Genomic DNA, 17,015 nt, shown 5'->3' on the forward strand with positions numbered 1-17,015 from the left:
GTTTCCCACTAACTAACATGGACGAAATGAAATAAGCATTATTAATTGTAGGTTTAAGTTTGAATTATGTAACTGTTAGTCAATGCACACCGATTCTTGAATAATCAGGCTTTTAAACTAGTGTAATATGCCTTGAGTAGACCCGGTTAGATTTTAAAATGGAAGAAAGAGGCATTGGGCTTGCTTGAACAAATATTAAAAATGCAGACTCCAACAAGCCTTGTTTGCAAAGCGACAGTCAGTCTGTGAGAAAAGGTGAGAGAATTAATGGAATTCGAGCGACAGATATAAGAGGCAGGGACCGTAAAATTGTTATAAATTACATGAATGACAATGGGGAAATAGCAGACATGTTGAATAATTACTTTGCGTCAGTATTTACAGCAGAAGAAGAGGATAGCATGCCGGAAATCCCAAAGAAACTAATATTGAATTGGGAACAGGGACTCAATAAAATTAACGTATGCAAAATAACTAATGAAGAAAATAATGGCACTAAAGAGTGACAAATCCCCAGGGCCAGATGGTTTCCATCCCAGGGTTTTAAAAGTAGGTGAGCACATTGCAGATGCCCTAACTATAATCTTCCAAAGTTCTCTTGATTCAGGAACCGTCCCTTTAGATTGGAAAGTTGCGTGTGTCATTCTGCTTTTTAAAAATGGTGAGAGGGAAACCAGGAAATGATAGACCAGTTAGCCTAACATCAGTGGTCAGGAAATTGCTAGAGTCTATAATTAAGGCTAGGATCACTGAACACCCTGAACATTTTCAGTTGATCAGAGAGAGCCAGCATGGATTTGTGAAAGGTAGGTCATGCCTGACAACCCTGATTGAATTTTTTGAAGAGGTGACTAAAGTAGTGGACAGGGGAATGTCTATGGATGTTATTTATATGGACTTCCTGAAGGCATTTGATAAAGTCCCACATAAGAGACAGTTTTCTAAGGTAGAAGCCCATGGAATTCAGGGCAAATTATTGACCTGGTTAGGAAATTGGCTGAGCGGCAGGAGACAGAGAGTAGGGATAATGAGTAGGTACTCAAATTGGCAGGATGTGGCTAGTGGTGTCACACAGGGATCTGTGTTGGGGGCTGTAAAGTCTGTGGGTTGTTTAGTTAATTAATACACAGACTCCAAGAGTAACTTAAAACAGGACTTTACTATTCGAAGGTCAGGGCGAATCTGCTCAATACTTCCTGACACAGCACTTATATACCGGTGTGGTCACCGTCGGTATTACAGTATACAGAAGCCAACAAAGTAGTGCAACGCCTAAAGTAGTTCTCTTAAAGGTGGACGGTTACATACAATAGTTCTCTTAAAGGTAGACGGGTACATACACTACAATCCTCCCTTTTTAGCTTACAACATACTGATTCCCCATTAAACATACATTATAACATATATACAACTTTATGCAAGACAATTCACAGATTCAGTCTCTCTGGAGGTTTCCGGACTCTGTCCGGATAACGCCTCGGTGGTGTCGTAACTTCCGGCGGGGTAGTAGGTGCTTCTGGCAAGGTCGATTCGGCTTGAAGGACAGTGTCAGGTTCATCTGATTCCAGTATTACCAGATCGGAGGTAGGTGTTCTGGGTATCTCTGTCTCAATATTAACTGTGTAAGGTGGTGGAGTAGGTTGGCCATTTGTGGCTGACCCTATGATCTGGTCAACATGGTGCCTTATTATACTGTCCCCAATGTCCACCGTATACATCAACGGCCCTAGCCTTTTTCCGATAGTTCCAGGCTGCCATTTCTCGGTACGGTAGTCCCGGGCCAAAACTTGTTGACCTATCTGAAAAGATCTAGTTGGCCTTTCATTCATGCCCTGGAATTGCCGGTTCTCTACGTCCCTTCTGACGTTTGGCTTAAACAAATCCAGCCGGCATCTTAGTCGTCTATTAAAAAACATCATGGCGGGAGTTTGATTTGTGACCGCATGTGTTGCATTCCTGTACGCCAACAAGAAGCTATCCACCTTATGTTGTAAGTTAATGGCTTCATTACCCATGGCCTTTATGGCCTTCTTGAAGGTCTGGACAAACCTTTCAGCCAATCCATTGGAGGCGGGATGGTATGGGGCTGACGTGTAGTGCTTAACCCCATTGCTCTTTAAGAATTTCTTGAATTCTTCGGACACAAATTGCGGTCCATTATCAGAACAGATCTGTTCCGGCAGCCCATTCCTAGCAAACATGGTCCTTAACACTGTGATGGTTTTTTCCGTGGTGGTGGTGGACATCTTTATTACCTCCGGCCACTTGGAGTGTGCATCCACCGCTATTAGAAACATTGAGTCCATAAATGGACCAGCAAAGTCGATATGTACCCTTTGCCAAGGAGATGAGGGCCACTCCCATGGATGCAGAGGAGCCTGTGGTGGCGCGTTTTGGACCTTCTGGCATCCTAGACAGCTCTTAGTGATTTCTTCGATGTCCCCATCAATGCCTGGCCACCACACAAACGCTCTTGCTAGGTTCTTCATTTTCACTCCACCCAGATGTCCCTCATGCAGCTCCTTTAACACCTTCTGTTGAAGTTTGGGTGGAATCACCACTCTAGATCCACACATCAGGGTTCCTCGACACACTGACAGCTGTTCTTTTCTCTGCGAAAATGCTGGCAGCGTTGGTTCGCCCTGTGCTGGCCATCCCTCCACCGTTAAATCATAGACTCGTGAGAGAGTCGGGTCATTTCTTGTTTCGTTTTCGATCATCGAATTTGTTACTGGTAGACATTCCACTATGGATGAGTGGAACATCTCTACCGGGTCCACTGTAGTCGCTTCTTCTACTATCGGCAATGGCAAGCGCGATAACCCATCAGCATTTCCATGCCGTTTGGACCTTTTGTATTCGATGTCATATTGGTGTGCCCCAAGTAACACGGACCACCTCTGTAACCCTTGCGCTGTCATGGTGGAAACGGCCTTGTTAGGGTTGAATATGGACACCAACGGCTGGTGGTCTGTCAGTAATGTGAACTTCTTGCCCTGCAGATAGTGATTGAATTTCCTTACGCCCCACACAAGGTTGAGGGCCTCCCTATCTATTTGAGCATAATTTCGCTCCACGGAGGTCAATGATCGGGACGCGAATGCCACTGGCCTTTCCGAGCCATTTGGTAACTTGTGTGAAAGTACTGCTCCAATTCCATAGGGGGAAGCATCACAAGCTAGACGAAGAGGTAACATTGGGTTGAAATGAGCCAACACTTCTTCAGAGGTAATCAACGCCTTGCTTCTGCGAAAGGCCTTTTTACATTCCTCACTCCACTTCCATAGTACTTCTTTCCGCAACAGAGCATTCAGCGGATGCAGCACCGTGGATAGATTTGGCAGAAACTTGTGATAATAATTAATCAACCCCAAGAATGATCTTAACTGTGATACGTTTTCCGGAGCGGGGGCCTTCACGACAGCTTCTATCTTGTCAAGTGACTTGTGCAGCCCCTCTCGGTCAATGACATGACCGCAGTACGAGATCCGTTTTTGGAAGAACTCACATTTCTTGCGATTAACTCGAAGGCCATATTCCTTCAACCTAGTGAGCACCAGTTTCAAATTTGTGAGGTGTTCTTCCTCGTCTTCTCCCGTAATCAGGATATCGTCTAAGTAACACTGCGTGCTTGGAATTCCTTGTAATACCTGCTCCATGGCCCTCTGCCAAATTGCTGGAGCCGAAGCTACCCCAAAAACCAGTCTATTATAACGATACAAGCCTCTGTGTGTGTTGATGGTGAGGTACTGATGCGACTCTTCCTCGACTTCCATTTGTAAGTATGCCTGTGCCAGGTCTATCTTGGTGAAGTGTTTCCCTCCAGCCAACGAAGCAAAGATATCTTCAATCCGCGGAAGCGGGTATTGTATCGTGTGAAGCACCGGATTCACTGTGATCTTGAAGTCTCCGCAGATGCGGACCTTCCCCGGTCCCCCTGGCTTGTTACTTGGTGAAGACTTCATGACGGGAACAATGGGCGTGGCCCACTCACTCCAGTCCACTTTTGACAGTACCCCTGATCGTTCAAGTTCTTCCAGTTCTGCCTCCACAGCAGGTCGTATCGCGTAAGGTACCGATCTGGCTTTGAAAAATTTTGGGCTTGCATGTTCTGCAATCTTAACCTTTGCTTTAATTCCTCGCAGTGTTCCCAGTCCTTGCTGGAATACCTCTTTAGCTTCGTCTAATATTCTGGACAACTGTTCAGGTTTGACATCTTCCTTTCCGGAATCTACCGTCATGGTGTTTAGTGAATGCCAGTCTATCTTTATTTTCCTGATCCACTCCCGCCCCAGAAGTGGTGGACCTCCCTCAGGCAACACATACAGGTCCATCCTTTGGTGCTCTTTGTCCTTGTATCTCACCTTGACTTCTATCTTTCCGATGGGGTATACTTTGTGCCCCGTGTATGTCTTCAATACTAGTTCCGTATCCCGTAGGGGAATATGCTTGAATAACTTTTTATAATCATGCTTATTCATGACCGTCAACGCCGATCCGGTGTCCACTTCCATTTTCACTTGGACTTTTGCAATCTGTAGTGTGATCCAGATAGCTTGTCGGTCAGCTTCATTACTCACATTGTGAATTCTCAGACTACCCAGTTCCTTGCAGTTGGAGTGTGAGTCCGAATTCTGTTCTTCCGGACTCTTCCTAGTCACCTCATGTACCTTCCTGTACCTCTTTTGTGGTGACTCATTATTGTTGGTCTTCTTCCCTGACCGGCATACCTTAGCTATGTGACCGAGCTTGCCACATTTCCTACATTCCTGGTTTTTAAACCAGCATTGGTTCTGGTCGTGTGTTGTCTTCCCACAACGATAGCATTTCGTTGTACCCGAAGTAATTTGCTGCACCCTGAGTGCCGCTGCCTTTAGCTGCATTTCTGCCGTTCCTTTCGCTGCGGCTTCGTTCGATGCAGCAATAAGGACAGCCTTCTCAAGTGTAAGATCGTTCTCTTCGAGCAGTCGTTTTTGTGTTTCTTCCTTCGACATTCCGCACACGAATTTGTCTCGCAACGCCTCTGTCAAATTCCCTCCAAACTGGCAGTGTTTCGCTAGTCTACGCAGTTCGACCAAGTATTCTGCGTTGCTTTCGTCTTTCCTTTGCGTTCTCGCATAGAATTTGAATCGTTCCGCCAACATCAACGGTGTGGGGTTCAAGTGATCCTTCAGAACAGTCACAATATCATCGAAAGTCTGATCCGCCGGTTTAGCTGGTGCTAGTAGATGCTTCAAGAGCTCGTATGTCTTCGCGCCCATCGAGTTTAGCAAGGTTATAGCTTTGTCATCTTCTTCTATTTTATTGGCCTCACAATAGATCTCAATGCGTTTCACATACGTGGCCCAGTCTTCTACCTCGGAATTAAAATCGTTGATGTTACCCCGCTTAGGCATCTTCCTCTCTTCCTGATAACACCACGAATTATTTCTTAAATTTTTTTTTTTCCAAGATGGCGGTTCCCGCGAAAATGGCGGTTTCCCGCGCTTATCTTCTCTCCCCGCCCACTTCAATGGCGGTTCCCCGCTTCTGTCTTCTTCTCCGCCTAATGGCGGCTTCCCACGTTTCCTCCCCTGGCGGGAGGGGTACACTTTCCCCACGGGCGACGGCCGCTGGCTTTCAGGTTCACAGCCTGCGCGTCGGCTTCAGTGCTTTCCCTTTTCTCGGCAGGGCAACCGGCGCTGGGTACACCCCGTTGACGGCGAACAGTTTCAGCCGCTGGGCTGGCTCTCGCTCAGTTCCCCTTGCTCGGGCTCGGCCTCTCTCCCGCTCTCTCGGCTCTACCGGCGCTGGGTACACCCCGTTGACGGAGAACAGTTTCAGCCGCTGGACTGGCTCTCGCGCAGTCTCCCTTGGTCGGCTCTGCCTCTCCCGCTCGCTCGGCTCTACCGGCGCTGGGTACACCCCGTTGACGGAGAACAGTTTCAGCCGCTGGACTGGCTCTCGCGCAGTCTCCCTTGGTCGGCTCTGCCCCTCCCGCTCGCTCGGCTCCCAAACGCCTCTCCCAGCCGTCTCGCAGTCCGGTGCTTCCCTCCCCGGCTGCGGCTGAGTTTTTATATCTTCCCGCGCCTACGCTCCCGGTCGCAGAGCTTCGTGGCTTCGGTCGCTGCCCGGCCTTTTTCGCCGGTCGCGGTTTAGCTGTCTCACGACGCCGTTGCGTCCCCAGCCTGTCTGTACCACGGCTTCCTTGCTCCACACTGCCCCAGTCTCAGCGCCTCTGGGCCCGACTTCTGTCCGGCTCCTTTCCCCCTCGACCGTGGTCGAGTACACCGCCCTTATCCTCCGGTTATTCTTTTTACTTTTCCCTTACTCACAGTCACCGTGGCCGCCTTGCTTCTCGTGCTGATCGGCTCACTCCTCACCGTGGCAGAAGGGACAGTCAGTGCCTGTTGCTGATGGAAGTCTTTGTCTCTGAATTCTTCCTCCTTTCCAGCTCTGCAGGCTCGAGTTTTCTCCCAGCAGAATGACGAGGGCGGTTGCCTCTTCTCGACGCTCGTTAACTGCTTCGGAATTATTGTTGCCGCAGGGTACGATCGGACTCGTCGCCACTGTAAAGTCTGTGGGTTGTTTAGTTAATTAATACACAGACTCCAAGAGTAACTTAAAACAGGACTTTACTATTCGAAGGTCAGGGCGAATCTGCTCAATACTTCCTGACACAGCACTTATATACCGGTGTGGTCACCGTCGGTATTACAGTATACAGAAGCCAACAAAGTAGTGCAACACCTAAAGTAGTTCTCTTAAAGCTGGACGGTTACATACAATAGTTCTCTTAAAGGTAGACGGGTACATACACTACAGGGGCCTCAACTATTCACAATATTTATTAACGACTTAGATGATGGTATAGAAAGTCATATATCTAAATTTGCCGATGACACAAAGATAAGTGGCACTGTAGATGAAAGCATAAAATTACAAAGAGATAGTGATAGATTAAGTGAATGGGCAAAACTGGCAAGTGGATTTCAATGTAAGCAAATGTGAGGTCATCCACTTTGGAACTAAAAAGGATAAAACGGTATTTTCTAAATGGTGAAAAGCTAAAAACTGGATGTACAAAGAGACTTTGGAGTTCAGGTACATAGATCATTAAAATGCCATGAGCAGGTACAGAAAATAACCAAAAAGACTAATGCAATGTTGGCCTTTATAATTAGAGGACTAGAGTACAATGGGGTAGAAGTTATGCTACAGCTGTACAAAACCCTGGTTAGACCACAACTGGAGTACTGAGAGCAGTTCTGGGAAGCACACCGTAGGAAGGATATATTGGCCTTGGAGGGAGTGCAGCGTAAATTTACCAGTGTTTTGATTTCTTTTTGGGTTCAATAAAGACTCATTTCTGAAAGAGAATGTTGTTTAATCTAAAGTCTTGTTCAAGACTTTCTACAGCTTTTTACAGAACACACTATGCTGTGATGCATCTAGAATGAAACTGAAAGTAAAACTCCTCTGGACTGCTTGTCTCTCACATGACCTCTGCTGGTCAGGCACAAGTAATCAAAAACACAGACAAATATGCTGTAAGGCATAAGTAATCAAACACAGACAAATATCATCACTATTTGCTGATATCATTACATCTCCCTTTCTTAAAACAAAAGTATTTTACTTTTAACTAACAACATTTAATGAACTTACATTATCATTATCATGATCAAGGTTTTTTACCCTTGCTTTGTGTGTTCACATGAAATATGTCAATACACTAGAACTTGAAGAAAGAATAAGATAACATTACTTCCTTCTTTAACAATAGTCCTTAAATTTGCTCAATGAGTCTCTCAGGAGGCTTCACATGTCTTGAGGATTTTCTGATTGATTGTCCTTGAATCTGAGTTGTTGCCTCAGATGATTGGTTCTCAGCTGTGTGATCAGGTTGTTCACCAGTATCAGTCTCTTGACCTGCTGTGGCTGGTCCCATGAGAAGATCTCGACGATTTCTTCTCAGAACAGCACCCTCATCTGTCTGAATGGTGTATGATCTTGGTTGAACTTCACTCAGGACAGTTCCCTTCTGAGTCCATGTGTTTGTTTTGTCTTTCAACCTTACTTGGTCACCAGTGTGGAGTTCAGGTAAGTTTTGTGTTCCTCTGTCATAGTAGTACTTTTGCTTTTCTTTCTGTTGCTCGTTGAACTTCCTCACTTTCTCCCCCTCTTTTGTTTTCAGGAGGTTCTCCAGGATGGGTAGGTTTGACCTTAGCCGACGTCCCATCAGGAGTTGGGCTGGTGACATACCACACTCGAGCGGCGTTGTGCGGTATACAAGCATGCTTTGGTAGAAGTCAGTTCCACTGTCTTTTGCCTTGTACATCAGTCTTTTCACTGGACCGATTTTTCCACTAGTCCATTGGACTGTGGATAGTGAGGACTTGACGTTGTGTGGACAAAGTCCCACTCTTTGACAAAGTGTCGGAAATTTGCATTGTTAAACTGGGGTCCGTTGTCTGTGAAGACCTCGCTTGCCACGCCATGTCTGGAGAATATGGCTTTCATACTTCTTATCACAGCTTCTGCAGTGGTGGTGTACAGTCTACAAACCTCTGGATACAGGGAGTAATAGTCTGTGACGACAAGATAGTCCTTCCCTTGACATACGAATAGGTCAGTGCCTACCTTCTGGTAAGGTCTGTCTGGTGCTGGGTGTGGCTTTAGTGGTTCTACCGGATTGCTTGCTCGATATTTCAGGCATATTGTGCAGTTTGACACCTCATTTGTCACATCTTGGTTGATTCGTGGCCAGTACATCACCTCTCGTGCTCTTTTCTTACACTTTTCGATTCCCAGATGTCCTCCATGGATCTTTTTTAGCATCTCTCTTCTCAGACTCTTTGGGATAACTATTTTACTTCCTTTGTAGATGATGTCTTCGACCACTGATAGTTCCGCCCTGCAGTTCCAGTACTCTGCTATATCAGGTGAGCAGTCTTGCTTCATGTTGGGCCATCCATCCAAGATGCTTTTTCTCAGTCGTCTCATTGTTTCATCTTTGTTTGTCTCAGTCTTTGAGCTCCATTTTTGCATCTGCTATGGGCAGTGCACTTGTGATCATGTCCACGTAGGCGTTCACTTTTTCATCCATTGTGGTGTTTGCGGGCTCACTTGGGTCAACAGCTCTGGACAACGTGTCTGCTGTATACATCAGCTTACCCGGTGTGTACGCAACATTCAGTGTATAGCGTTGCAGCCTGATCATCATTCTTTGTATTCTAAGCGGACAGCTATTCAGTGGCTTTTGGAACAATGCAATCAAGGGCTTATGGTCAGTCTCTACACTGATTGCTTGTCCTGCCACAAACTGGTGAAATCTTTCACAGGCGTATGTGATGCTGAGCAGCTCCTTTTCTATTTGAGCATATCGCGTCTCCGCGTCTGTCATTGAGCGCGATGCATATGCAATAGATTGCCAGTAGTCATATTGTTGCAGAAGAACGGCACCGAGCCCACTCTGTGATGCATCTGATGATATCTTGATGGGGCTCGCTGGGTCATAAAACCTCAGAACTGGTTCCTCTGTGAGCAGTTTCTTTAGATCGCTCCATGACTTCTCATGCTCATGATTCCATTCCCATTCTATGTTCTTTTCAGTTAGTCTTCTCAGTGGCGCTATTTTTTCTGAGAGGTTGGATATGAATTTACCCATGTAGTTGATCATTCCATTAAACCTCTGCACGTCCTTTTTGCATTGTGGCCTTGGCATATTCTCAATGGCGGACACCTTTCTGGGATCTGGTCTGATGCCCTCACTGCTAAGGATATCTCCCACGAATGTCAGTTCTGTCACCCCGAGCTGGCATTTCTCTCTATTCAGCTTCAGGTTTGTTTTCCTTGTTGCTTCCAGCACTTTTTTCAGTCTCTCGTCATGCTCAGTTCTCGTGGTTCCCCATACTATGATGTCATCCATTGATGTATCAACTCCCTCCAGGTGCTCATAGATCATATGGATAGTCTTGTGATACACTTCAGGAGCTGAGGCAATGCCAAATGGTAACCTTAGGAATCTGTATCTGCCAAATGGAGTGTTGAACGTGCACAGTCTTGAACTTGCTTCGTCCAGCTTCATCTGCCAAAATCCTGAGGACGCATCTAACTTGCTGAAATATTTTGCATTTGCAAACTGTGCCATGATTTCCTCACGTGTAGGAAGCTTGAAGTGCTCTCTCTTTATTGCTCTGTTTAGATCTCTTGGATCCAGGCAAATTCTGAGCTTTCCATTCTTTTTGTCCACTACGACGAGGGAACTCACCCACTCAGTTGGCTCATCTATCTTCTGAATCACGTTCAGGCTTTCCATCCTGTCCAACTCTGCCTTCAGTTGCTTTTGAAGAGCAAACGGAACTTTTCTGCATGGATGTATTACCGGTGTCATACTTTTATCTACTCTGATCGTGTGTTCTCCTGGAATGCAGCCTAGACCCTTAAATAGGTCTTTGTACTCTTTCATGAGTTCATCATAGACTGTCTCTCCTTCGCTTTCCACAACGAGGACTCTCTTTACCAGGTTCAGTCTCTCACAGGCTTTTAACCCTAGTATGGCTTGCACATCCTTTGGCACCACGATTAATGCTAGCGTGTGCTCTCTGTCCTTGTGTGTTACTTTGACAATGCATTTTCCTTTCACTGGTATATCAGTACCTGAGTATCCGGTCACTTTCACTTGTATTCCATGTAACTTTGGTCTGGGTCTAATTCTCTTAAAATCGGTCTCTGATATCACATTAACTTGTGCTCCAGTATCCAATTTAAATGGAATGTGTATGTCATTCACTTTTAGTGTCAACATCCAGTCTCTTTCTTTTTTGTTTTCAGACACAACATCTACATTGAATTCCTCTATCTCGCTTTCATCTACTGTATGGACCTTGCTTTATTGCGCTTGGTTCTTACAGCAACGGGCATAATGGTTGTTTTTGTTGCATCTATTGCATGTTTTACCATATGCTGGACATTTTCTTGGTGGATGCTGTGTACCGCATCGACTACATGACTTCCGATTGTCTCTTTCATTTTCGTTTGCTGGCCACGTCTCTTTTTTCACATTGGCGCTCTCTTTGTTAAACGGTTTGTATCCGTTCTTTCTCACTGCATCCACGTTGCAGCTACTGTCACTGAACAGCTCCTTTGCCTGCAACTTCACAGTCTCTGTAGCCCTACACAATGCTATGGCTTTTCCCAGGTCTAGATCTTGCTCTCTTAGCAGCCTTTCCCTTAGGCCATTATCTGGAATACCACACACCAGTCTGTCTTTTATCAGCGAGTCTGTGAGTCCCCCAATTTTACACGATTTGCTCCGGTTTCTCAGTTCAGTCACATACTGATCAATAATCTCGCCGATTTTCTGTACACGTGAAAAATTTGTGCCTCTCAAAGGTCACGTTGCGTTTAGGTATGCAGTAGGCCTCAAACTGTTCCATTATTTTATCTAGCTTCATTTTGTCTCCATCAACAGCAAATATGAAATTATTATATACCTCCAGTGCTGCATCACCCACGACATGTAAGAACACGGACAATTTTTGTTTATCACTTTTCTCGTCAGCTCCGATTGCCGCTAAATACAACTCTAAACGTTGTTTGAACCTTCTCCAATTTTCAGCCACATTACCTGTCAATTGAAGCGTCGCCGGTGGGAGTAAACCTTCCATTTTTTCACTTCGTTAGCTATTCTCTAATGGTAAGCAACGATGTTCTCTTCTGGCTTGCTAATATGTGGAGAGCTGATTTCGCTTACTTGCCACAACTGCTTTCACTGTCCCATCAAGTTGCTAACTTCAGATTTTTTCTCTTTCAGCCACTTCTGACATCATGTTTTGATTTCTTTTTGGGTTCAATAAAGACTCATTTCTGAAAGAGAATGTTGTTTAATCTAAAGTCTTGTTCAAGACTTTCTACAGCTTTTTACAGAACACACTATGCTGTGATGCATCTAGAATGAAACTGAAAGTAAAACTCCTCTGGACTGCTTGTCTCTCACATGACCTCTGCTGGTCAGGCACAAGTAATCAAAAACACAGACAAATATGCTGTAAGGCATAAGTAATCAAACACAGACAAATATCATCACTATTTGCTGATATCATTACAGGAGGGAGTGCAGCATAAGTTTACCAGAGTGAGACCCGGATTTCAAGGGTTAGAATCATAGAATGATTACAGCACAGAAGGAGGCCATTCAGCCCATCGAGCCCATACCAGCTCTCTGCAAGAGCACTTCAGCTAGTCCCACTCCCCCGCTCTTTCCCCGTAGCCCTGCAATTTTTTTTCCTTCAGGTACTTACCCAATTCCCTTTTGAAAGCCACGACTGAACCTGCCTCCACCATCCTTTCAGGCAGTGCATTCCAGATCCTAACCACTCTGCATAATAAAGTTTTCCCTCATGTCGCCTTTGGTTCTTCTGCCAATCACCTTAAATCTGTGTCCTCTGGTTCTCGACCCTTCCGCCATTGGGAACAGTTTCTCTCTATCTACTCTGTCTAGACCCCTCATGATTTTGAACATCTCTATCAAATCTCTTCTCAACCTTCTCTGCTCCATGGAGAACAACCCCAGCTTCTCCAGTCTATCCACGTAACTGAAGTCCCTCATCCCTGGACCCATTCTTGTAAAGTTACGAGGAGAGATTACACAAATTAGGGTTGTATTCCCTAGAATTTAGAAGGTTAAGGGGTGATGTGATCGAAGTTTTCAGGATATTAAGGCGAGTAGATAGAGAAAAACTATTTCTGCTGGTTGGGGATTCTAGGACTGGGGGCATAGTCTAAAAATTAGTGCCAGACCTTTCAGGAGTGAATTTAGGAAACACCTCTACACACAAAACGTGGTAGAAATTTGGAACTCTCTTCCGCAAACGGCAATTGATGCTAGATCAAGTGTTAATTTTAAATCGGAGATTGATAGCTTTTTGTTAACCCAAGTTATTAAGGGATATGGGGCAAAGGCTGATCAGCCATGATCTAATTGAATGGTGGAACGGGCTCAAGGGGCTGAATGGCCTACTCCTGTTCCTATGTTAGTTGGTATTTAGAATACTTACTTTGCTATCCATTAATATCTTATAATCATCAGAAATAGATCTATAATCGTGTGTAAGGATTAAATGTAGAAGTTTGTAATCATCAACTGCATGCAAGTATAACCTGAATTATGTACAACATGTAACCCTTTTTAATGCTTAAAAGTCCGAGTTGGCTGTAACCATTCAACCTGGGGTAAGAAAGAGATTGCCATGGTTGAATAGACTGCAGTTAGCCTGGGAATCAAGGTTAGCTGTAGTTTACCATTGTGCTGGAATGTTATAACATCTGCAGTGAATTATAAAAACAAAGGCCAACAGCAGGGACCGTATCACAACCTGTGGAGACATACTCCTTTTGTATTGCCATAACTACCCCAGATAGGAGTCTTGATGGTCAAAAACAGATGATTTAAGAGTGTCATCAGACCAAAAACCTGCGTAAACCAGTGTGCTACGAACATGGCATCTTTACGATTGGATTTTGTGTTTGGGTGTCAGCCAATGATTGGTTCAGGAGGACTCAGAGGATTGGTTCAAGACTAAGTTCAGCATGCTAAAGAATGACAGCAGCTTATTAACTCAAACATAGGATGGTCCAATTCCTAACCCCTTGTGCATAGCTTGAGTTGTCCTTTCAGATGTAGTTCCATACTACTGTAATGAATACTACTGAAGTTCAGTCCAATCTCTCACTCATCACAGACCTTCCCTTTTTTTCCTGCTTCCCCTCCCCCCTTTCCCTGCCTCTGTACTTGCTTAAAATCTGTTACATCTCTAATTTTTTCCAGTTCTGATGACAGGTCATCGACCTGAAACATTAACTTTGTTTCTCTCTCCATAGATGCTGCCCGAGTATTTCCAGCATGTTCTGTTTTGATTTCAGTCCAAGAGTTGCTCCTCATACAACAGGCACTGGTACTTGTCACTGTACCTCCACAACTGGCAAACTATTGAATTGCCACAGCACACCACATACTGGAAGAGTTTCATTTTAAGCTGCATTTACTAGTTTCCTTTTTGTACTAGTTGTAAAAAAAACTAAATTAGACTCCAGTAAAATCAACAGATTTCATAAAAACAAGTTAATTGTATGTTAACAACTATGTTGCTGCACTCCAAACAAATTATTAAAGAAACAATTTCTGTGCAAAAAACATGTTAAATACAGAATAGAATTTTAAGAAGCTGATTCTGTAACCATTAACACACACATTTTAAAAATAGTTCTAAATTATGGAATATTTTATGAGGATCAGTAGCTCTTCCTCTGGTGCCCATAATTACTGTCAAATCTAAGCAAGAAATACTGATCTCTAATGTAAAATAATGAAACAAGAAATAAAATGTTACATTCCATTCAATACTAGGTACTGTACAAAGCCAAGAAAAGTAATAATGTAATAGTATCTACAAGACACATGCAAATAAATAAAACGAACCTACTATTATTAAAAAAGATTGAAATATTAAAACTTTTATATTAAATTCTATCAGGAACATTGCATAAAGTCTAGAGCTGCAGTTATTGTCCTTATAATTAAAGTGTAAACAGACTATTACATCTTGAACCTTGACAAGACCCACTTGATTTTAAATTAGAAAATAATCCGATTAGCAATCAAACAGAAATGAGGTCATCTTAAATGAAATATTTTTGTCCTGGAGCTGGTTGACGATCTTTGAGGTTTCAGGTAGTTTTGGTGCTGCTGTTACATTCAGACTAAGAGCTGCTCCTGGTTCAGAATGATCAGTTGGGTCTGATGGTACAGAATGTTGACAGTAGCAGCTATCTATGGCCACCATATTTAGTTGCCCAATCAGTCCTTCCGTGCACTGACTGAATGGGTGGTGGACGGGCTAGAAGTCCTGCAGAGTTTTTTGTAGCTGGATTATAGTTGGGAGCTGGGAGCTGGGATCGGGTTGGTTTGGTTTTCCATGCATCATAGTCTTAAAAAAGAAATTACAATAGTAAATACTCGGCTTTTATTGCATCAAGACAGATCATCATTTTGTACTTTTACATTGATTTAGCAAGCCATGGAACATAGGAACAGGAGTAGGCCACAGCCCATTTAACCTGTTCCGCCATTCCATTAGATCATGGCTGATGTGTATTGTAACTCCATCTACCCTCTTTGGTTCCGTAACCTTTAATACCCTTACCTAACAAACATCTAACAATCCCAGTTTTGAAATTCTCAGTTGACCTAGCTTAACACCCTTTTGAGGAAGAGAGTTCCAGATTTTCACTACCATTTGTGTAAAGAAGCACTTTCTGACATCATCCTTAGCTCTAATTTTAAGGCTATGTCCCCTTTGTTCTGGATTCTTCCCACCAAAGGAAATTGTTTCTATCTATCCTATTAAATCTGTTAATCATCTTAAAAACCTTAATTAGATCACCTCTTAAATTTCTATATTCAAGGGAATACAAGCCTGGTCTATGCAACCTGTCCTCATAATTTAACCCTTTTAGCCCCGGTATCATTCTGGTGAATCTGCACTGCACCCCCTCCAAGGCCAATATATGCTTCCTGTGGCGTAGTGCCCAGAACTGAATGCAGTATTCCAGATGGGATCTAATCAGGGCTCTGTACAGCTGTATCATAACTCCCACCGGTTGTATTCCAGCCCCCTTGAGCTAAAGGCCAACATTCCATTAATCTATTACATTCTTTTGTACCTGCCCACTAACCTTTTGTGGTCACTGTACTTGGACCCCTACATCTCTCTGCTTATCCTCAGTTCTTCTCTCCATTTAAAAAATACTGTGATCTATCTTCATTAGGTCCAAAGTGGATGACCTCACACTTCTCCATACTGAACTCCATCTGCCACAGTTTTGCACACTCACTTAATCTATCAATGTCCCTTTGCAACTTTTTGTTCCCAGCTACACTATTTCCTGTGCCACCTAAATAGTGTCGTCAGCAAACTTAGATATACAGCTCTCTATTCCTTCATCTAAGTCATTTATAAATATATAGTGAACAACTGAAGTCCCAGATCTCTGGGGGACACAACTAGTCACATCCTGACAACTTAAGTACATACTCATTATCCCTACTCTCTGTCTCCTACCTCCTAACCAATTTTGTATCCAAGTCAATAAGTTGCCTTCAATTACATGCACTCTCATTTTTGTTAACCGTCTCTTATGTGGAACCTTGTCAAATGACTTCTGGAAGTCCATATAAATAACATCCATAGACACTCCCTTATCTACCATGTTAGTGATCTAAAAAAATTCAACTAGGTTCATTAGACATGACTTATCGTTCACAAATCCATTCTGCCTCTCTCTGATCAGCTGATATTTGTCCCAAGTGCTCAGTCATTCTGTCCCTAATAAAAGATTCTAGTAATTTCCCCACACCGGACGTTAAACTAATAGGCCTATAATTTCTTAGCTTATTTCTGTTACCCTTCTTAAATAGTGGAGTGAGATTGGCAATTTTTCAATCCAAGGGGACAATTCCTGATTTGAGAGTTTTAGACGATCATGACTAACGCATCAACTTCTTTTAATACCTGGGGTGGAAACTATTGGGTCCTGGAAATTTGTCTATCTCATTAGTTTCTCCATCAATGTTTTTTTTTACTTGTATTGAATCTAGTTAGTTCCTCCCCTTGATTTATTTTTAGTTTTCCTTGTATCTCTGGTATGCATTTCATTTCCAGAAATGTATGCAGAACAATCAAAATTAAATCATTGGAATTAATATCAATGCACATTTGGATATCACAAATGACAGTTAAAACAACAACTTGAATTTATATAGCACCTTTAACACACAAAAAATACCAGAGCACTTCACAGAGTTGTCATCAAAAAAATGGATGCTGAGCCAAAGAAGGGGATATTATAAGGGATGACCAAAAGCTTGGTCAAAGAGATGGGTTTTAAGGAGTATTAAAGGAGGAGAATGTGGTGGGTTTAGGCACGGAATTCCAGAGTGTGGGGACTGAATATGGAACATCATGGGGAACCTG

The 17,015-nt window shown here is 43.6% G+C and overlaps 1 protein-coding gene across 7 annotated transcripts in view; it reads right to left on the reverse strand.

Moving 5' to 3' along the window:
• Positions 1–14,076: 14,076 nt before the first annotated feature.
• Positions 14,077–17,015, reverse strand: part of mak (male germ cell-associated kinase) — a 374,380-nt gene continuing 371,441 nt past the window's right edge. For 6 of the 7 annotated variants that reach the window (XM_085988792.1, XM_085988791.1, XM_085988790.1 and 3 more), the window contains one exon: positions 14,077–14,969. In XM_085988792.1, coding sequence (XP_085844918.1) covers positions 14,809–14,969 — 161 coding nt within the window. In that variant the 3' untranslated portion in view covers positions 14,077–14,808. The remainder of the gene's footprint in view (positions 14,970–17,015) is intronic. The other variant, XM_085988793.1, reaches the window with a different exon arrangement.

The sequence above is a fragment of the Somniosus microcephalus genome, chromosome 5 (assembly GCF_052327205.1).
Source record: "Somniosus microcephalus isolate GS21.2 chromosome 5, FLI_Smic_1.0, whole genome shotgun sequence".
Lineage (NCBI taxonomy): Eukaryota > Metazoa > Chordata > Chondrichthyes > Squaliformes > Somniosidae > Somniosus > Somniosus microcephalus.